The 22,826-nt window shown below is 45.2% G+C and overlaps 1 protein-coding gene across 1 annotated transcript in view; it reads left to right on the forward strand.

Moving 5' to 3' along the window:
- LOC134069301 (TBC1 domain family member 9B) overlaps positions 1 to 22,826 on the forward strand; it is a gene marked incomplete in the record, with an annotated part of 30,738 nt that overhangs the window by 5,824 nt on the left and 2,088 nt on the right. Inside the window, 17 exon segments of the mRNA XM_062525253.1 lie at positions 3,692 to 3,899; positions 4,424 to 4,621; positions 4,978 to 5,160; positions 5,923 to 6,073; positions 11,289 to 11,503; positions 13,208 to 13,325; positions 13,553 to 13,838; positions 14,355 to 14,484; positions 14,763 to 14,861; positions 15,094 to 15,162; positions 15,838 to 16,078; positions 16,926 to 16,991; positions 17,949 to 18,020; positions 18,718 to 18,768; positions 21,383 to 21,439; positions 21,592 to 21,689; positions 21,844 to 22,825. Of these exon segments, the coding sequence (XP_062381237.1) occupies positions 3,692 to 3,899; positions 4,424 to 4,621; positions 4,978 to 5,160; positions 5,923 to 6,073; positions 11,289 to 11,503; positions 13,208 to 13,325; positions 13,553 to 13,838; positions 14,355 to 14,484; positions 14,763 to 14,861; positions 15,094 to 15,162; positions 15,838 to 16,078; positions 16,926 to 16,991; positions 17,949 to 18,020; positions 18,718 to 18,768; positions 21,383 to 21,439; positions 21,592 to 21,689; positions 21,844 to 22,518 (2,917 nt within the window).

Here is a 22,826-nt window from a genome sequence, read left to right on the forward strand (position 1 = left end):
GGCAGCAGAAGTTGCCAATGAGTTACCGTAAAGTTTTTTTTATGAAAACATGAGGTGCATGAGATGGTAAGAAAGTATAGTGTTGTGTCAATCAGAGTATGAGCAGAATCCCGAGCTCCAGACAGGTCCTCTTTTATAGTACAGGTGTCCCAATCAGGTGATGAGCAGCACCTGTGACTTGACTCTGCCCTGCAACCCATAGAAAGACACAGACAGCCAGGCAGAGACCGGCAGAGTTGGTAAAGCAATAACCCATATGCAGAAGTGATGTGGGGAACCAGGTCAGCAGAAACCATCATGGAGTCAAGCCAATTAATGGACATCCTTGTCAGTCAGCGGAATTCTGAATTTTAGAATTGACGTTTAGAATTGACATTCAATTCATGAATTGGAATTTGAATTGAATTGGCTCCACCTCACAAAAATTAGTAGTAGGAGGAAGAAGAAGAGAGAAACTGGTGTGGAAACCAGAACATGTGATCTGTTACCAGGTACAGAAACCAGACCACGTGATTTGTCATCAGTTTCTGCAAAGGAAAAGAAAGAATATCATTAAGCACCATAATACTTATCTGAATTGACCAGAACTGATGCACATGACATGTAACAATTTCTAAACAGGTGCAACAATACTACATACTGTAGATCACCACAAGGAGTTCTAGACACAGACACCAATCTCCCTGTTATATGGCAGAGTATGAATGACTTAGTACCCTATGGACGCCCTCATACTTTTTATTAAGCCATTATACACTCCTGTCTCAGACACCACCAACTCACTTACTGAGGGGTAGAAAACTGGACAGTAATGCTTTAAAGAGGAACTATGCAGGATTGGCGATTTCATCTCTGGTTTCGGTTTCGTTGTTCGTTTTCGCTCGTTTTATGCTTGCATTTTCTCTGCAGAGCTTCCCCGACAGCTTTAGCGTGTATATTTATACATGTTTAGGCTATATTTAAATATATAAATTGCAAGCGTGGTTCTTCGTCTCAGACTTCCACATGTAAACAAAGAGTGATCGTCTCCTGCAGAAAGTTGCATAGGGTCTCTTTAAAAACAAGAAGGCTCACAAATCCTACTCACCTAATACAACAAGCTGATAGGCGTGTACATCAAAGTGATCTACTCTGAGTATGTACCGTCCAGAAGCCTTTGGTTGAAGATCTGAGATGGTCAGAGAAAATGTTTTGATGTCCAGCTCCATGTTTGAATAACTATAGCCAGGTTGCTTCATCTCTCCATCCCAATCCACAATGACTGTGTCATTAAATGTCCACTGAACAAAATCCTTGTGTCCATTTGGTTTGGTTCCAGGTAGAGTGATGGACTGTCCTTCTATTCCATACATAGTATCTGTGGAATGCAAGTGAATTTAACAACCATAAACCACACATCTTTAAACAATATTACCAAATACACAATAATACTTAAGTTTCTACCCTTTGTGCTAACAGTAATCTATTAATTTAAAGAGACCCTATGCAACTTTCTGCAGGAGACGATCGCTCCTTGTTTACATCTGGAAGTCTGAGACGAAGAACCACGCTTGCAATTTCTATATTTAAATATAGCCTATACATGTATAAATATACACGCTAAAGCTGTCGGGGAAGCTCTGCAGAGAAAATGCAAGCATAAAACGAGCGAAAACGAACAACGAAACCGAAACCAGAGATGAAATCGCCAATCCTGCATAGTTCCTCTTTAATCTAATCTATCTATTCATTCCAAGAACATCGGTCGGTATCCGTTGATCCAGTGGTAGTTAATTTCAGTGCATTAAAGCATAACCTATCCACCCTCAGATGTATTGGGATTGAATAGGTCTCTATTCCCAGATGAGGGGGAGATATAGACAATCTACTCCTCAGAAGAGAAGCTTTTTATATACACACTTGACAGATTCAATGGAGAATCATTCCTGTGTAGGCCTGCGAAAATCCATCGTAGATCCAATGAGAAAGAGTGGGACTTACCGCTGTGTGTGTTGCCGAGGAGGGTCATGAGGAGGAAAAGCTGCACTTTCATCTTGGCCTTTATGGAGAAAAGTTTGACGAATGCTTTCTATCTTTTATAAATGAAGAACTCTGCGCATCCAAAATCCAAAATCTTCTGCTATTTCAGGTGCTTCTCAGTAGGACTTACAGGAGAATCAATTAGGAAGGAGACTGGAGCACACTGAATACACTTGCAGTCTTTAATGGTGCAAACAAAAGAACTGACGTTTCGACACTACTGTGTCTTCTTCAGAGAGTTGAGAGCTTTCTATCTTTTCTATATCTGTCACTTCCTTCTACTTGCGCAGACTAGAGATAGAGATACCAGATACACACCTCTTGAATCTCAAAGATGGGAACTACATTTTATAAGCCAGTATTTGTAATTTGTAACAAAATAGTTTTTGATGTATTTGTGCCCACCTCTGTGTGTGTGTGTGTGTGTGTGTGTGTGTGTGTGAGAGAGAGAGAGAGAGCTCTCCTCTAAATGGACCTCCTTTAATGAAATTGATTGGCTTGAGAGTACTTGCTGTCAATACGTTTCATGAGGCCTTAGTGGCTCTCAATGAAAAGATGTCCCGCTAGCCGTGCCCTGTATGCATGTGCTCTTTACCAACCTGCTTAGTCACACCAATGTCCCCACCCCTCCACTCCCCCTCTCATAGAAATCAATGCTCTGGGAATATGGCCGCCCATGCATATGACAACATACTGTAGCTGTGGCACGGCGCTGTGTGTCCGTGCCGCAGGGTGTGTGTGCCGTCACATGGTTGCACTTCCTTATCGTTTTTTTTCAAAACAGCAGTCATGCGGGTCGGGAGAAGTGTCCGCAGTGTGTTCCGCTGTTTGCTCACTTCTGCATGGAAGTGCAGAAAGCGGTCGAGCCAGCCAGCTGACCCATCCTGTCGTCCACTTCCATATTCCAGTTGAACTCTGACCCCTCTTAAACAAAACAATAAGTGGAGAAAAAAAAGTGCTTGAAATCCTTTTAATTGTACTGCTAGATGCTCCACACAGGATATACTGTATCTTCGAGGCTGGGGTGCTGGAACCTAGTGAAGCCTCTATTCTGTATTTATCCAAAAGCACAAAACAGTGTAGGGAATCACACTCATGTCACTTACCTTGACAAGACCAACTTATCCATGATATAATTAAGATGTTGCCTTTGAAGGAACAGCTGGCAATTTGGCCTTGGTTTTGCAAAAGGTTGTTGATATTTGAGCTGAACAGCCTATCAAATGACACCCTCCCCTCTGTGCTCCTGAAGCTCTGTGTGTTTTGGTGGGGATAGTTTATGTTATGGTTCAGTCTGAGACACCACTGTATGTTTGTTTGTTTGTTTGTTTGTTTGTTTGTTTATGTTATGGTTCAGTCTGAGACACCACTGTATATTTGTCTTCTGGACTGTGTACAAACACCACAGTTCTTTTGAGCAGTACAGTAGCATAGCTGATTTGAACAAAAAACAAAAACAAAAAAAGTACTTTTTGGTAGTTTCTGTTATTTTCCTGTTCTTTGTGGTTACGAGCTCCCTTGTTTGTTTTGGCCATTTGAAATCCTCAATGAAACCCACTGTTTTGGCAATTTTTGTAGTCTTGAATGAGAAGCCGTCGCAAAGAAATCCACCTACAGAAACACAGAATACTGGTGCTTGTTATGACGTTGTTGATTTGATGACCTGTTCCAGGGATCTGGACGCCAGGGCGAAGAACGAGCGCTACCGGGCCCTGTTCCGTCTGACCCACGATGAGCGGCTGGACGGGCACACAGACTGCACTCTCTGGACGCCCTTCGCCAAGATGCATGTGGTGGGCCAGATGTTCGTGTCCAACAACTACATCTGCTTCGCCAGCCGCGAGGAAGACATGTGCCAACTCATTATCCCTCTGAGGGAGGTGAGGGAAGCCCACTACACACACACATGTGGACACACACACACACACACACACATGTGCACACACACACACACACACACACACACATTCATACACACACACACACATACACATTTAACACATCATACGCATATGCGCATACATACACACACACGCACACACTCACTCCTGTAGACAACACTACACCTTACCACACAGAGCAGAGCACATTCTGTTAATAATGTGCACACATTAATGATTAGTTTAGGAATAGCAACTACTTATGCATTATTATAATGTACTTGCAGTCAAATAGGCTTGATGCTTAAATACTTTGCTTAGTATAGAACCAGAACCCCAGAGCCCCAGTTATATACTGTAGCTGTTCTGTTGGGTCTTCTGTTGGGTCTATTTATTTGTTTTGAAGTCTTGATCAGCTTGAAGTGTTTCAGTAACACACTTAAGTGTAAGTACATTAGCAGTGTAATCCCAGTGTAAACATGAACCGCAGTAATTCCCACGCGGCGTCTCCCGCTCTGTCCCAGGTGTCCATCGTGGAGAAGGCGGACAGCAGCAGCGTCCTGCCCAGCCCGTTGTCCATCAGCACCAAGAACAAGATGACCTTCCTGTTCGCCAACCTGAAAGACCGCGACTTCCTGGTGCAGCGCATCTCGGACTTCCTGCAGCGCACGCCCGACCGCCTGTGGAGCGAAGGCGACCAGCTCCCGCTTAGCGGCCAATCAGTGAGTCAGTCATTCAGTCGCTGGAGCCGACAATTGGCCGAATTAGCTGTCAATCAGCAGGTACTGACTGTCACTGCCTGTGTACCTTGTTGTGGTGTGACCCATCCCTCCCCCACCTGAAGACCCCACCAGTCCCTCTGGTAGTGGTTTATTGTTGTGGTTGATCTTGTGGTTGTGGTTGTTTTTTGTTTACCTATTTACCCAGTTTTTCCCCCCTCCAACCTACTTACTGCTCCATCGCTTGCTTGGCTGTGTCTTATCACATTATTTACACACGCATGTTGTTTACAACTTGAGCCGCTGAGCGTCCGATTCAAGCCGAGTGTCCTGTCTCCCTCTGACCGCTCCTCCTGCAGGAGACGCCCAGCCCCACCACCCCCACCTTTCCGTCCAGCCCCCCCTCCCTGGGGGCCGGGGAGCCCCCGCAGCAGCAGCAGCAGCAGCAGCGCTACTACTGCCCCGACCTGCCCACTGCCAAGCAGGGCCTCCTCCGCATCTACCAGACGGACGCGCCCGAGGAGATCATGGGCCCCAAGGCTGTGAGTTCCATTACTGCCGCTCTGTCCACTCTAGCTTCTCAGGGGTCAGGCCATCCGTGCAACGTGGCTGTTCACGCCACGGCTCAGGGTCAGGGACCCATGTGTCCTTTTTTTTTTTGCACTTGTCAAGGTCTTGAGGAAGGTTCATGCAACCCAACATCAGTACAATGCATTATTTCCTGATGTGATTCCTCAAATTCCCAAATCAGAACATCGCAGAATGAAATACCTGTCCTGGTTGGCTTTTTAAGTGATAAAGATGTGAATGGCAATGAAAGCCTTTGATCTGCATAGATTCCGGATGTAGTGCTGACTACACACTCATTCAAGTCAGCGTATGTGAAACTCCAAAGTGAACACTGACCTAAAAATAAAGAATGTTTTCTTGTTGCTACTTTTGCCCTAGCGCCCCCTTGTGGACACTAGTGTGCATAGCACGAAAGGAAAACATTTCTTTTTTTCTATCTTTCTTTCTTTCCTAGTCACTTTCTTTCTCTCTTTCTTCCTGTCTCTCTGTCTCTCTTTCTATCTCTCTGTCTGTATCTCCATCTTCTCCTGCCTACCTCTTCATTTCCCTTGTTGGAAGTCGCTTTAATTAAAAAGCGTCAGACATGTAATATAATTTCCTCTTCGGCCTTCACACATCTTTTCACCTGTCTTTCTGTCTATTTCGATCTCTCTTGAACACACACACACACACACACACACACACACACACACACACTAACGTGGTCGTTCTCTCCCTATCTCTCCCCGTCCCAGACCAAAGAGAAGATGAAGGAGGAGGCCTGGAACATCCACTTCTTTGAGTTTGGCCGCGGGGTGTGCATGTACCGCACCTCCAAGACCCGGGAGCTGGTGCTCAACGGCATCCCCGAGAGTCTGAGGGGGGAGCTGTGGCTACTCTTCTCTGGTAGGAGCTCCACCTTGCTGCCCCAGGGGTGGGTGGGTGGGTGGTTGGTTGCAGGTTTGGTGGAGGGAGATTGGGGGGTGGGGGGGTTGTGATTGAGTTCAGTTGAGTTCAGTTGCAGCTGTGTCTACAAGACCGTAAGGTGAGGCAGTTTGTGTGTGTGTGTGTTTTTTTTTTTCTTTTTTAATAGGGGTGTTGAAATACGCTATCTGATTTGTGTGTTCGCTCGAGTATGTATGTATGTGTGTGTGAATGTATATGTATGTGTGTCTGTCACTTTGTGAGAGATGAGCATCTTATATGTGTGTATATTTACCAGAAAAATGTGGGTGAGGTGTAGAAGTTGTGTGAGTGTGTGTGTGTAGAACTTGTGTGTGTGTGTTTGTGGTATGTCTGTCTGAGTAGAAGCTGTGGGAAAGATCTTATTTGCTTATTTATATATTTGCCGGAAAGATGTGGGTGAGGTGTAGAATGTGTGTGCGTGCGTGTGTGTGTGTGTGTGCGCATGCGTGCGCACTTGAATGCGCAAGAGAGCATGATACTTGATGCAGTGAAGAGGTGTGCGTGTATGTGTACGTGTGCGCGTGTGTGTGTGTGTGTGTGCGTGCGAGAGAGCGTGATACTTGATACACAGTGAGGAGGTGTGTCTGTGTCTGCATTTATTTATCATTTGGTAGGGCAGCAGATTGAACGGAGTTGAGAATGGAACTGTTTTGGAATCAAATGGAATGATTTTAAAGTTTAAAAGTGAACACACATAAATCATAAACAACAGAACAACTTATACAACATATGAGACATGAAGAGACGGTGACAATGGTCAACAAGTACACACAGAAAAAAGGAAGGAGGGCTTTCTGACTCTGGCATTTAAACCAGAATGTTCTGTTTATTTTATGAGGAGATCTTGGATGGACACCTGGAGAGTTGTGGGTTTGGCCTTGTTGAGGCGTGCAGTTGTGCACTCGTGGGAGGAGATCTACTGATGGGCAGTTAGCCAGCACTGGGTTATGGGCAGATAAGGGTGAAACCAGGGAGGAGTGCAGTGAGCCTGAACAATGCTGGGAGCAATCAGAGCTGATTTAGGGGTGAGGGGTAGCTGTGAATCATTATTTAGAAGGCAGAGGGGTGAAAGAGCTGGCAAACTTTTAGCGCATCAGCTACGGAGATCTTTAAGTAATAATGTAATACCGGAAATATATGATGAATCTGGAGGCATTCTAACAAACCACACGAAAATTAATGATGCATTTAAACAGTTTTACTCAAATCTGTATACCTCCCAGTGTACCTGTGACCCACTGGCCATAGACTCATTCCTGGACACTCTAGACATTACATCTATAAGCCAAGATCAGCTCACAGCCTTAGAAAACCCAGTCTCTGAACTTGATATCACTCAGGCCATAGGTGCGTTACAAAGTGGGAAAGCCCCAGGCCCTGACGGCTTCCCATCTGAATTTTATAAAGCTTTCTCTGACAAACTGACACCTTTGTTATGTGCAGTGTTCTCTGAATCCCATACGAAAGAGGCGCTTCCACAAACCATGACTCAGGCAACAATCTCTGTACTATTAAAAAAACGTAAGGACCCCAGACAATGTGGTTCCTATCGACCAATTAGTTTGCTGAATGTAGATTATAAAATCCTCAGTAAGATCCTGGCTCTTCGTCTTGAGAAGGTGATATCTTCCATTGTACATCCAGACCAGACTGGTTTTATTGCGAATCGACAGTCTTTTTTCAATGTCAGGCGTATGCTTAACATACTACACTCTGACCACTCTACAGTCACACCTGAGGTTATTGTCTCCCTAGATGCCGAGAAGGCATTCGACCGCGTAGAGATGGGATATTTATTTTTTATCTTAAATAAGTTTGGTTTTGGTCCTTACTTTCAATCCTGGGTTCAAACTTTATACTCTTCACCTGTATCAACAGTGAGAACCAACAATACTACCTCAGCTTACTTTCCACTACAAAGGGGTACTTGCCAGGGCTGTCCCCTCAGCCCCTTATTGTTTGACCTAGCTATAGAACCTTTAGCTATTGCTCTAAGAGCAAATAATGACTTTTCAGGTATTATGCGAGACGGCATCAGTCATAAAGTGTCACTGTATGCTGATGATTTGGTTCTATACATCTCAGAGCCAGGTAATACTATTCCTAAAATTTTGGAGATTATGCATACATTTGGCACCCTATCAGGGTATAAACTGAACCTAAACAAAAGTCTTCTTTTCCCTGTGAATCAACTAGCAAGTGACATCGACTATAATTATCTCCCATTCCAGGTGGAATCCACTTCATTCACCTATCTTGGGGTACAGATTACACGTACTTTCAAGACTTTGTTTAAAAGTAACTTTAACCCACTAATGGAGCGCACTAAACAGGACTTGACCCAATGGTCGACTCTCCCTATTTCTCTTGCTGGTCGGATTAACTCTGTCAAAATGACAGTACTACCTAGATTTTTATATCTCTTTCGTATGATTCCAATTTTTCTACCTAAATCTTTTTTTAAGAAACTTGACACAATTATATCAGCCTTCATTTGGAATAACAAAATTGCACGAATCAACAGAGCCCATTTACAAGGTTCAAGGAAAATAGGAGGTTTAGCACTGCCAAATTTCTTACACTATTATTGGTCAGCGAATATCACAAAATTACCCATTTGGCTCTCTACTTTTCAGTCTGGTGAAGGTCCTACATGGGCTACAATGGAGCTGCATTCTAGCCTTCCTATCTCACCTGTTGCTCTCATCAGTTCCTCTCTCCCGATTAAGCTACAAAGCTGTGCTAAAAACCCAGTGGTCCACAATACAATACGAATTTGGTTTCAATGTAGGCGGCACTTCAATTGTAAAAAGACACTGACATCTATTCCTATAACATCAAACCCTCTGTTTCTCCCATCTCAAATTGATTCAGCATTCATACTCTGGAGCAGGCAGGGCATATTGTTTTTCAGGGATCTCTTTATTGATAACCTTTTCATGTCATTTGACACATTAGTCAAGAACTTCAACATTCCTCGAACTCACTTTTTCAGGTACCTACAAGTGAGAAGCTTTGCCATGAAGTATTTTAGTACATTTCCTCTCCTCCCACCAGATTCTCCTTTAGCAGACTGCCTACAAGTTATGAGAAACCTGAAAGGCCATATCTCCAGGGTATACAATACAATTCAACTGATTGACCCCCCATCACTAATCAGGAGAAAAACTGCATGGGAAGAAGACCTTAGTGTTGACATCCCAGAAACTATATGGAATGAAGCTATTAGGCATATCTACTCATCATCCATATGTATCCGACACCGTTTGATTCAATTTAAAGTTTTTCATCGCTTATACTTTACCAAAGCCCATCTTTCAAAAATATTTCAAACAGACGATTCTAGCTGCAGTAGATGTCATCAGTCCCCAGCAACTATGGGACATATGTTCTGGTCATGTAATTCACTATACAACTTTTGGACGTCAATATTTGAGGTATATACAGAAATCTGCCAAAAAACAATAGAACCTAACCCATATATAGCAATATTTGGAGTTCCTCCAGAGGAATATAAGCTGAACAAATACCAATCAAATGCTATTGCGTTCTCCTCACTTCTAGCCCGCAGACTGATTCTTTTCAGATGGAGGGCTACTTGTCCTCCTTCTTTTGTGCAGTGGGTAAATGATGTTATGATGGCCCTTCAAATAGAGAAACTAAGATCTGATCTGGGTGGTTCATATAAAAGATTTGATAGAACATGGTCTACATTCATTAGTTGTGTAGAAAACCTAACCCTTGCATAATTTTCCCCTTCCTACAATTGTTCCGAAATAACAAGTGCATTGAGCTTGTGCATACATTTGTGTCTTTGTTGTTGTTGTTATAGTCTTTTGTTTTACATATATATATATATATTATTTAAAAATAATAATTATTTATTGAATTTTTTCCCTGTCTTTTTTCCTTTTTCTTTCCTCTTTAATTTGTTTTTTCTTAACGTGCTTGTGCCTGTATTGTCATTTTGTCTGTATATGTTCCTTCTAATCTGGGTATGATTTCTGAATTTCTGATCATATTGTATTATTGTATGTTGGAAAACTTTAAAATAAAGTGTTCAAAAAAAGAAGGCAGAGGGGTTGGGCTGCGATGATAGTACAGAACATTTATCATTCCAGAGAATTGTCTGATTGGGATGCAGCCTTTACTACATGCACGCTGTTGTGCCATGTGCCTGATTGGGGCAGGGAGTGCAATTCCAACTGTTTGAAAAAATTTCAAAGGCACAGAACAGAGAATATGCCAGATATGTTAGCTTGAAGTCTATAAGTTGATGTGCAAGATTTTTGGAGTGGTATATGATTTTAGTATAGTACTGTAGTTTGGGAATACAAACTTTTCAGGAATTTGTGATTTGCTCTACAACGTCAATAGCATGTAAAAACCTTCTGAGATTATTGGATACGACTTTTCCTTCAAGGAATGCTGTTTGATCATAATATGAGTTTACTCACTACAGTTTCCATAAGAGTGACCAGCACCATGGAGTATATTTCCATGTCTCTGCAAATCACTGAGATCTGTGACTCAAACATACGCAATTATGTTTCAATGTGTTTGAGTTTTTCAAAACTCTCTGTGGAGAGATACTAAATGGAACTTGCCCTTACTTGGCTAGTTGCCATGGCAGCTGCGACAGTTGTTCCAACATGAACTTGTGACCTTTTTATGACTCATGGTTTCACATGATCACCTGATACTTGCCCTGTTCATAGCAACAACAGCATCACTACCTCGTGGAACCAAAACAAGAGGAACTTACCCAGGGACCCTTTTGTCTGTCCCAATTGCAATACTACAGGGTTGTTGCTTACAGTTAATTGAATAGGAGTTCACTGACCTCAGCACTTTCTATAAAGAATTTGATTTGTGGAAATATCATCACTTATTCTGTGATGAGAGGTTTTATCATTAAGGGAGTTTTCCAGTGCATGTAACAATAATTCAAACTACTTTGAGTATCAGCCTGTGCTGTAAGACACATTGAAAAAGTAAGTTGGCCATGATGTCAGAAAATCTTGCCATTGTGTATTTGTGTTTTTCATTCCTTATTTTCTTTGTTTTCCCCTTACCGTCTTTCTTTCTTTCTTTCTTTCTTTCTCTTTCTCTCTCTCTCCTTCCCTGACCCTCTCCCTCCATCCTCCTGTCTCAGGTGCCCAGAATGAGATGGCCACCCACCCGGGCTACTACGCTGAGCTGGTGGAGCAGGCCATGGGCCGCTGCACGCTGGCCACCGAGGAGATCGAGCGGGACCTGCACCGCTCCATGCCCGAGCACCACGCCTTCCAGAACGAGATGGGCATCGCCGCGCTCCGCCGCGTGCTGACCGCCTACGCCTACCGCAACCCCAACATCGGCTACTGCCAGGTGGGCACTCGCAAACCTAGCCATGGCACACACACACACACACACACACACACACACACACACACACACACACAGATAAAGCATAGGCTGCTACTAAGTGTGCATGCACACTTAAACATGCAGATGCTGCACGCATGCACACACACACAGACGCGCACACACACACACACACGCACACACACAGTTAAAAGCACTAGCATAGGCTACTGCTAAGTGAGCATGCACCCTTGAGCATGCAGATGCTACGTTTGCTACATAGTGACCTCAGTCCTAATATTTGCTTTGTGCATGTGTATGAATATAGAGGGAAACTACCAACTAAATTCTTATAGTTTACCTTTACTGTAAGGTTCATGGACACACACACACACACACACACACACACACACACACACACACACACACACACACACACACACACACACACACACACAGCCACACAACCACACAGATGTAGACTGTGTATAGACCACTACTAAATGAGCATGCACACTTGAACATGCAGATGCTACCACCACAGCCTAGTGACCTGAATACTAATATTTGCTTTGTCCAGACAAATAGAGGGGAACTACCGACTGAAACCTTAGTTTACTTTTACAATGAGGTTTACAGATAGCCTATATTTCATCCAAACTTAGCCCCACCCACAACGTTTGTGGTCAAGAAGTTCAATCTGGATTTGTTCCGTTGTGGAGCTGTACGAAGTCACGGTTCGGACCACAACTCCTGAACGGTTTTGTTCAGAGGACAGATGTAGGTTGGTAGTGACAAATTATTAGCTTTCAGTATGATGCCTTTTGTAAGTGACATCTGAATAAAAAGTGTTTAATTCTTCCCAGTTCTTCCTAACAAAAATGCTGTTGATAAAAGGTAGACATTTGGATTTCGCTATGATGTCTGTTGTACAAGATATTATTGGCACTAGAAAACAATAAGGCATTTGTGGAGAAGAAGAGCCCCTGTGTCAGTTGAAACACGCGCCATAATCACATCCCAATGGAACCGTGTCAGACGCTAATTCTGACTGGAATTGAGTATGACGACGTCAGGCTAGTTTACAGACACACACACACACACATACACACACCATCGCACCCCTCCCCCTGCCACACACACACACACACATTCACTGGAACCGTTGAAAGCAAACATAACACGAGCTGCCTCTGGGTGTGTATACAAACACTCCCACATTCCCGACACTCAGCTACCAGTGCTACAGATAATGTATATGTCCCTATACTGTACATGTGGGATTCACAGCACATACCCACCAACACACACACACACACACACACACACACACACATGCAAATATATACAGTACAGTCATACTCATACTCCCCATCTAGGCTGACCACAGTCTATTTCAACCCTCTTTTAAGCAGTAGTAGTAGGTCAAGGGTACTTTCCAAGCGACCTAATTGAGCAGACCACTGAAACAGCTTTTCAAATGAGACTCCAGAGAGTAACTTCCATGTTCTCGCTCATGAAATATGCATGTGTTTTCATTTGGGGGGCTTGTGGGCACCAGCACTGCTGTGTAGTATCTAGTTACAGCTTTTACTAAGATGAAACACTGCTAAGATGGATTTGCTTTTATGAAAGGTTGATGCATTGTGCTGATGTTATCTTTCTCTCTATCTGTCTCTCTATCTCTCTCTCCCTCACTCTCTCTCTCTCTCTCTCTCTCTCTCTCAGGCGATGAACATAGTGACGTCTGTGTTGCTGCTGTATTGCACTGAAGAGGAGGCCTTTTGGCTGCTGGTGGCGCTGTGTGAGAGAATGCTGCCGGACTACTACAACACCAGGGTCGTAGGTGTGTGTCTTTGTCTCTGTGTGTGTCACGTAAATTTAGATGTAGAAGAGAAGCATCTGTACTTTTTTTTCTGTTGATTTGTCTGGGGTGATTTGAGGGTGATGCGGAATGCCTGGACCTCTGTGAATACCATTCTAAATATTCTGTGTGTGTGTGTGTGTGTGTTTGTGTGTGTGTGTGTTGTGTGTGTTGTGTCTGTGTGTGTCCCCCCGTCGCTCGTCCCTCAGGGGCCCTGGTGGACCAGGGCGTGTTTGAGGAGCTGACGCGGGAGTGTCTGCCGCTGCTGTACGAGCACATGCAGGAGCTGGGCGTCATCTCCACCATCTCGCTCTCCTGGTTCCTCACGCTCTTCCTCAGCGTCATGCCCTTCCACAGCGCCGTGCTGCTCGTCGACTGCTTCTTCTACGAGGGCATCAAGCTCGTCTTCCAGGTCTCCCTGGCCGTGCTGCACGCCAACATGGAGCTGCTCATGGCCTGCAACGACGAGGGCGAGGCCATGACCATCCTGGGGAGGTGAGAGAGATCGGGGGGGGGGGGGTCCTGGTTCTTAGACATGTTTGTATGAAGACTTGTGCTGTAGTGATTATTGGGTGATTCATGCTACTCATAACATGCTATTCATGCTAGTCACTCATGCCGTCTGAAACTCCTTGACAAGTTCATATCACTTCATTTATATTTAAAAGACACATCTGAGGACATGTTTTTATTGGTTGCACTGTAGTTGGCTTTGGAGTAAATTACCATTGAAGAATTAGGAACAGTGAATGGCCTGTTCTTCAAATGTTTGATTACATTAGTACGTACAAGGAACAAACAAATTTCTGGGATATCCTGTTCATTAAAAATATCCTGGCACGACAACTCTTACCAAAGCTATGGCATGATTGGTATTTTGGTATGGTATGATAGGCATTTGTCCACAATACAAGGATGTTGATATCAATATTGTTAGCTGGATAATAATAACGAGAGGCCCAGCCATTGTGTTTGAACTGTAATAATAACCTCTTCCTGTTCTCCCATCAGGTATTTGGATAATGTTGTGAACAAGCAGACCGTGTCTCCGCCCATTCCCCACCTCCACGCTCTTCTGACCAGTGGGGACGAGCCACCTCCAGAGATCGACGTCTTTGAGCTCATCAAGGCCTCCTATGAGGTGAGCCTTCCTCTGATCTATGTGCTTTACATCTGTTTTGCTTGGCTCCGCTGTAAAGCTCTGTGTTGTCTACATTTGCTAGACAAATAAAGGGGCCTGACTTGTCTTGACATGTACGACCAGAACACACTTAGTAGGGTTTGCCGTCACTACTCATTTACAAGGTCCTTTGTTTAATCATCTGTGTTAATCATTTCTCTTTCTCTGTCACACACACACACACACACACACTCACTCACACATGGGTGCGCTATCGTCTTCTCTTTGGCCACGAGCAGAAGTTTGGCAGTCTCCGTGCTGACGTCATTGAGCAGATGAGGTTCAAGCAGAGGTTAAAGGTCATCCAGTCTCTGGAGGACACGGCCAAGAGGAGTGTGGTGAGTGTCTGGACTGAGCATGCGCCACTCATCACTCATGAATGATACTTTCGCCTGGCCAAGCTTCAATTGATTCGTGTGTGTGTGTGTGTGTGTGTGTGTGTGTGTGTGTGTGTGTGTGTGTGTGTGTGTGTGTGTGTGTGTGTGTGTGTGTGTGTGTGTGTGTGTGTGTGTGTGTGTGTGTGTGTGTGTGTGTGTGTGTGTGTGTGTGTGTGTGTGGTCATGCTTGCAGGTGAGGGCCATCATGACTGATTCAGCCTTCAGCATTGAGGAGTTGGAGGAGCTGTACGTCCTGTTCAAGGTGAGCTGGTGTGTTGTGGCTCCCTGGCAGCTGTGCTCAGAGCAGTTGTCCAGGCTGCATGTCCTCAGGTGTCCAGAACAATAAGATCATGTCCAGCCATCTTAGACAGTTGAGGCTCATTTAAAAAAAAAAAAAATCTCATTAAAGATTTGTTGAATTTTATATAACTGCCCGGTGACCTACTTTTGATGAAAATATACAGCCGGTCATATTTCACACAACAATGTACAGAGATGGGGGGCGCTGTGGCGCAGCAGGCTACAGCGTCCATACCATTTACGGGTCCGAGTGCCCACGGGGACCCAGGTTCGAATCCGGCCTGCGGTCATATCCCGATCCCGCCCCATCTCTCTCTCCCACTTGTTTCCTGTCTACCTCTTCACTGTCCTATACTAATAAAGGCAAAAAAGGCCAAAAAATATACTTAAAAAAAAAAACAATGTACAGAGATAATTACTTGCTAGAAAATCTCTTTAAATGACTTGAAGTACGGTTCTGTTTAGGTCAATAATTCCCATGTCCATCCCATGATTTATTTATTTTGTTTGTGTGATTGTGTGTGTATCTCTGTGTGTGTGTGTGTGTGTGTGTGTGTGTGTGTGTGTGATTGTGTGTGCGTGTGCGTGTGCGTGCGTGTGCGTGCGCGTGTGCGTGCACATCCTTGTGTGTATGTAGGCCAAGCACATCATGAGCTGCTACTGGGGCGCGAGCAGCACGGCGGCGGAGCGGCACGACCCGAGCCTGCCCTACCTGGAGCAGTACCGCATCGACCTGGGCCAGTTCGGCCAGCTCTTCTCCGCGCTGGGCCCCTGGGGCTGCGGCGTCCACACGCCCACGCTGGCCTCGCGCCTCTTCCGCCTGCTCGACCAGAACAAGGACGGCCTCATCAACTTCAAGGAGTTCGTCACGGGCCTCAGTAAGAGGGTTTAGGGGTAACAAAGGGGGGGCTGTCGGAGTCTTGGGACTATATCACCGTCCTGGCTGTAGTAAAGATGTAAATGTTGGCCCCAGCTGTGGCGCAACTGGCTTGGGCACCTTCACCACACGCCGGCGACCCGGGTTCGTTTCCCGCCCCGTGGTCCTTTCCGGATCCCACCCCGACTCTCTCTCCCGTTCACTTCCTGTCATTCTCCGCTATCCTATAACATTAAAAGGCATAAAAGCCCCAAAAAATACATAAACAAAAAAAAACATGTAAATGTTGGGTCTGAACTAACAGATAACAGAAGTCACCCAGATCAACAATTGGGTGTTTGGAACATATATTGTTTAAATATATATATATATATATATAGCTAAAGATATAAATAGATCTAAGATATAAAAATATACTGTATAAATATAAGATATAAAAATATAGGTTGAATTGTGGTTGGTTCATATCTAAAATGCAGTGATTTCATTGATGTTCTCCCCCTGCTAGTGATGGCAGGTCCATTTCCAGGGAGCGTGAGGTTAGTGAATATATTGCGTGGCCTCGCATCGCTGCCTGTAGTTGGTAAATAAAGCTGTCAGATGGGTAATGGGAGTGCTCGCTGACTGAGGTGACCTCCGCTGGTGTCATTATTGCTGCTGACTCATGCTGCAGTAACAAACATACTTTGCTTGTCCTGGGTATTACGCTGAGTCGGCAATTCTTTCATAGGCCTAGTTATTTGAGAGGTCAAGAGTCTCTGTATATCCTGTGGAAGACTGATCAAGAGTCTGTTTCTCTCTCCTTTCCTCCCCCTCCCTCTCTCTCTCTCTCTCTCTCGTGGCCTCAGGTGGAATGTATCATGGAGACATGACCGAGAAACTCAAGCTCCTCTACAAACTCCATCTGCCTCCAGGTAAGCAAACACTATCTATTTGTACTGCGTGCGTGCGTGCGTGCGTGCGTGCGTGCGTGCGTGCGTGCGTGCGTGCGTGCGTGCCTGCCTGCCTACTAGTCACACCACACAGTTTGTCAATTCCTTGTTATGGACAAGTGTGATGTAATGCAATACAAAGAAAGTGGTACATGCAGTGCAATCGATTATTGACTAATGACAGCAAGGATTCTTGTGGTAGACTTTTTTTCTGTATTTGTGAGCAGAGCCGTTATAAAGGAAGTAGATCTGGAAGAAGTGGATAAGGCAGCATGGGACCTAAGACTAGAGACTACAGTATTGCCGTAGCAATTAACAATATTACTAGGGTGTGGTGGAGTAGCAGTAGAAATAGCATTGCCTTAGAAACAGTTGACCCAGGTTTAACTCCCGAACCCAATGCTACGAGTCCCTGTTGCTCTGGATAAAACTCCAAAGCAACTCCAGCTTGTTTTGCTTTCACTCACTTTAGACCAGTCTATGTTCTTAAGCAAGACTCCAGTCTGACTGAGTGAAAGGTACCAGAAGTCTGTATGACCATACTGGGTGCACTCCCACGTGTTGGGAGCCAGAAGTCAACTGACACAACAGAACAGATGCAGGTTTCCTCGCCTGATAGTCAGCACAAGCGGAGGAAGTCCGTTATTTGGAGTCAGCAGCAGGCGCTTGTGTGATTGCACGACAGAGCAACGCTGCGAGGGCTGCAGTGTGTGTGTGTGTGTGTGTGTGTCCAGGGGAGGCTGCAGATGCATTTAGAGCACACACTCAGAGCTGGAGCTGTTTTGGCATCGTGAATTGTTATTCTTTTTTCCTGTGCTTGTTGTCCAATGTGTAATATTTTTAGGTGTATTTACAATGATGATCATTTTCCTCTTTCTCTGAATTGCTCTCTCTTTCTTTCTTTCTCTTTCTTTCTTTCTTTCTCTTTCTCTATCTCAGCCATGTGTCCAGAAGAGGCAGAGTCAGCACTGGAGGCAACACAGTTCTTTACAGACGACGACACACTCCAGGGTATACACATTTTGTCTTTATACACACACACACACACACACACACACACACACACCTCCAACCTACTCTCATGCACCTAAGTAAACACATTCAGTCATTGGGCCTAAATTTGCATACCATGGCTCAAACCGTTCAGAGCAGTGTGCCTCTCTCAGTAGGCAAACAGAATTGGAAACCTCATGAACAGAACCATTGTAGGTGTCTACATTGTGAAGGGTCCCCATAATAACTTATGTCCCCTTAAGGATAGGAATACGTGTATGTGTGTTCGGTGTCATTCAAGGGTACCTAGAGAATGTCCCTCTGAAACTCTGCATGTGTGTTTTTTCTGTGTATCCTCTCCCCGCATGTTTGCATGGGGCATTGCCAGTCCCACTAACGTGTAACATGACCGAATGGATGTTGAGCTCTGTTGAACCTCATTTTCCTCATACTCTTGTTTCATCTGTCTCCTCTCATCTATTCTCTCTCTCTTTCTTATTGCTATCTTCTTCCTTTACTTTCTCTTCCTTTTGTCTGCTCTTTCCTACCTGTTTCCTGTGATCACTCTTTTGCTCTTGTGCTCTCTCTATCTTTCTCTCTCCGCATCCTTCTCTGCTTCCTTCCTTCCTTCCTTCCTTCCTTTTCTCTTCCTTCTCTCGTGCTCTTACTCTCACACTCTCTCTGTCTCTTCTTTCTCATTGTCTCGCCACTCCAGATTCTCCCTTCCTGTCTCATCTGGATTTCCTGGTGCAGGAAGTCGCTGAAGGTTTGTTTCTGTGTGCCCCCAGTAGAAGTGAAAAGCCTCGGCACTCGGTTCACACTTTCACTGGGAAGTTCCACATGAGGGCCGCCCGCCACATCTGATCTCACCATTGTACACACATTAGTAGTCTGTCTGCCGTCCGTCAGTGATGTTGGTATGGTGGTGTGTGTTTTTGGGTGAAAGAATATTGGGCTTGATTTTATTTCACTCGTTCACATTTACAGTTTATAACACCTGTGTTTATCCACCCGGGGTCAGTTGGAGATGGCTTTTACGGTTTCCTGTTCATTAGAATTCGGTTGAGTCTCTTAATTTGTCCTGCATTAGTCGATAGTAGGCGATATGACCGCAAGGCTGTTCAGGTACCTCATTTGTTTCTGGTGGAGTATTAGCTGTGTTGTAACTGCATCTTCTGTTATATTAATAATAATAATAATAATAATAATAATAATAACAATTTTAACATAAACATAACTCCTTTTACATCGTAACATCCTGATTCACTGGGTACAACAACCCAGCGGGTCCATGTAGATATTAAGTATATTAATAATAACAGAGCAATAGCAACACAGCTGGCTCCACCGGAAACAATTGAGGTACCTGAACAGCCCTCTGTGCATATAGCCTTTTGAGTCTATAAATAGAGTCGTGTGGTTTCAGTCTTTGGTTCACTCAGAGATCTCTGTCCATCTTCCCTCACTCCACCTGACTTCATCTTAACCTCAAGCTTTGTATCACTCTGTTATCATCACTGTTGATGGTTCCCCTTACTTCTCCCTCGTCTCCATAATTCGTTTCCCTGTTGGATTTCCACACTCATATTCTGGTGTTATCCTCCTATGTGTGTGTGTTCTAGCGTGTTACCTCTAACACTCAATATAATCCTGGCAATATTTGACCTGCTATAAACTAATTTCAGACTCCTGTAAAAGGTAATTGTTGTAGTATAATACAAATCAATATTAGTATATGTGAACTGCTTTCAGTCAACTTCCATACGTTAAACACATTTTACAAGTCTAATGTATTCAACCAAGTTACCTGTTCTGGAGAGTATTTGGTCTAGCATCCATGCATATTTTGAGGACTTTGACCCTTTTAACTGCAGTATATAAATGGCCTGCCACATCCTTCAGCCTCAGTCTAAACATGACGTAGAACTGTGTTGATGTTAGTTCAGGAAGTGTCCCCTCTAGTGATGCGCGGTTCAGCCCATTACCTGCGGATATCCGCGGGTTTACCCGCGGGTCGGGCGGATTTGGGTAGGCCTAATAGTTTTTTCTAAATATTGCGGGTGGGTCGGGTCAAAAAAGTAAAAATGCACATTTCTCACTTGTTAACTTCCGACATATTAGGTGGCGATGCGCCTGCAATACAGGAGGTGTGGTCGAGCGCAAAACATAATTTCTCCTAAATTCAGCACCCAATTGCGCCATGCGTGACTGACTGAAAAAGTCAATCGCGCATTCGCTACTTTATGGACATGGAGCCTAATGATCTGGGATATCGAAGGTTGTGCACAATGCGAGAACACCTCGCTTCTGTCATAGGCTACACGAATAAACAGCTGTGCTTGTTAAATGCTTGGCAGTGTTAAACGCAAAAGTAGGCTAGCCTATGAAGTTGCAAGGGGAAATATGAATGGCAACTTGTTATGAAGATGAGATTTAACACTAGCTATGTCTAGGCTGCAGATTATGAATGGTGTGGAGGAGCGCAGATTGTCAAAATGACCGATCATTGTAACCCGCTGTTGTCCTCATGTGGGCTAATTAGGCTAGGAAAGACGTTAAATGCGTTTTTTCCTTTCTGCGGGTCGGGTCGGATTTGGGTCACAATTCGAACATATTTTTGCGGATTGGGCGGGGCGGTTTGGATCTCCTGAAAAGTCGGGTTGGGGCGGGTTTTAAAAAAAGCCCACCCGCGCATCACTAGTCCCCTCCCATTGAAATACAAAAACAAATTGAAATTTTAAAAACATTTACGTTTGTTAATTTAGTAGACATGTCTCTATTACTTAAGTGGTTGTGTGTGTGCCCTGCTGAAAAAACCAGCCTGACCAGCTAAAGGTGGTTTGCTGGTTGACCAGCTTGTTAACCAGCTTGTTTGACCACCCTTTGATGGTTAACCAGCTAGACCAGCAAAACTCTCGCGAAAACACACCTTCAGCTGGTTTACCCAGCTTATGATGGTAATTCAGCTGGTTTTGATTGTCGTACCACCTTAAGCTGGTCATTTTAGTTGGTGTTGCTGGTCTACATTGCTGGTTTTTACTGGCCACGCCAGCTTATGTTGGTCATTCTAGAAAACCAGCTTGACCATCTTTGTCAAGCTGGACAGGCTGGTCACCAGCATGACCATCTTAAACCAGCTGTATCCCAAACGACAGGCTGGTCACACCAGCACGACCAGCTTCCTCAGATGGTCACGCCAGCATGTCTAGCTGGTGGCCTAACCAGCTACACCAGCAAGACCAGCAATAAGAACTGTGTTTTGGGCAAAGACCAGCTAAAACCAGCTAAAACCAGCTACCAGCCTAAGCTGGTTTCTTGCTGTTTTTTTCAGCAGGGTGGTGAGATGCTGTCTTTGCTGATGATTGACTGTGTGTTTGCAGGTGAAGAGGTAAAGGAGGCAGGAGACTCTGGAAATGGAGACTCTGAAGACAAGAAAGGTGCGCAGCTCAGCGAGCTAATATTTTAACAGTTTGATGGAGATCTGTGTGCTCTTGATATTCATTAAAGTGGCCAATCAATTACTCTGACAAAGTATTTTGGGGTTTAAGACGGTAGTAAATAGCCTGCTTTCTACCATTTTCTCTCGCAGAGGAGAAAGTGAAGGACTATAAATATTACCTAAGGATGTGGGCCAAAGAGAAGGAACCCAAAAAAGAGACCATCAAAGACCTGCCCAGGATGAACCAGGTACCCATTACAACAGTTGACCTTGTTTGACCATAGTGTGAGCTTCCATACTGGTCTATGAAGTCCTATATTGAGGCTGCTACCTGTTCCAGGTGAGTGCACTGCTTAGTGTTGACAGTCACTGATGGTCTCTGGTGTTGCCGTGTCTTCACAGGAGCAGTTCATCGAGGTGTGTAAGACGCTCTACAACATGTTCAGCGAGGACACCCTGGAGCAGGAGCTCTACCACGCCATCGCCACTGTGGCCAGCCTCCTGCTGCGCATCGGTGAGGTGGGCAAGAAGTTCTCCAACAACGGGTCCGGCAAGAAAGTTCTGGAGCCCCCAGCCCAGCCCCAACCTCCTCCCCAGCCTCTGCCTTCAGCCGACGGCCCAGAGAGAGAGGACTCCAACGGGGAGGGCAGCTCGGGGCAGTCCCTGATCTGCAAGGCCCTGGCGGAGGCCCAGTTGGAGACGGTGGGGCCGCCCGGAGGAGGTCCGTCGGGAGCCGGAGGCTCGGACGAGGAAGGGAAGGACGACACCTCGGTCTCCTCCTACTCGGTGGTGAGCGCCGGCGAGCTCCAGTGCGAGGACATCGCCGACGACACCGTGCTGATCGGCTGCGGCGGAAACGGCGCGGGGGACAAGAGGCGAGGGAGCGCGCCGGACGCCGACTGGTCCATCACCTTCGAGCAAGTGCTGGCCTCCATGCTGACCGAGCCGGCCCTGGTGGACTACTTTGAGAAGAAGCGGGACATCCAGGGCAAGATGGCCGCCTGCAAGACCCAGAGGGCTGTGGAGAGGCAGATCAGCTCTTCCAGTGACCACGAGCTGGCCCAACTGTCCACTTGAGAGCGCGCCCACCCACCAAACCGCGGCCGAGTTGCACTCTCGCTTACACATACACCCATACACACACGCGTGTGTGTATTTGTGAGGGAGAGTGCGCGTAGACACACATCAATAGTAGTATGTGTACAGTACGTGTGAATGCAGGCCCATATCAGCAGGCGAAGGGGAGATATGTGGCTACGCAAACATGCATGTCTGACAATAGCATGCAGTTTTCCACGCACTTGTGTGTACTGTACGTGTGGGTGTGTGTCTACGTCGACGTATGCAATGTGATGGGCAAAAGGTGTTTGTTTGCAGACGCAGGC

Source organism: Sardina pilchardus, chromosome 21, assembly GCF_963854185.1.
Source record: "Sardina pilchardus chromosome 21, fSarPil1.1, whole genome shotgun sequence".
NCBI classification, from domain to species: domain Eukaryota; kingdom Metazoa; phylum Chordata; class Actinopteri; order Clupeiformes; family Clupeidae; genus Sardina; species Sardina pilchardus.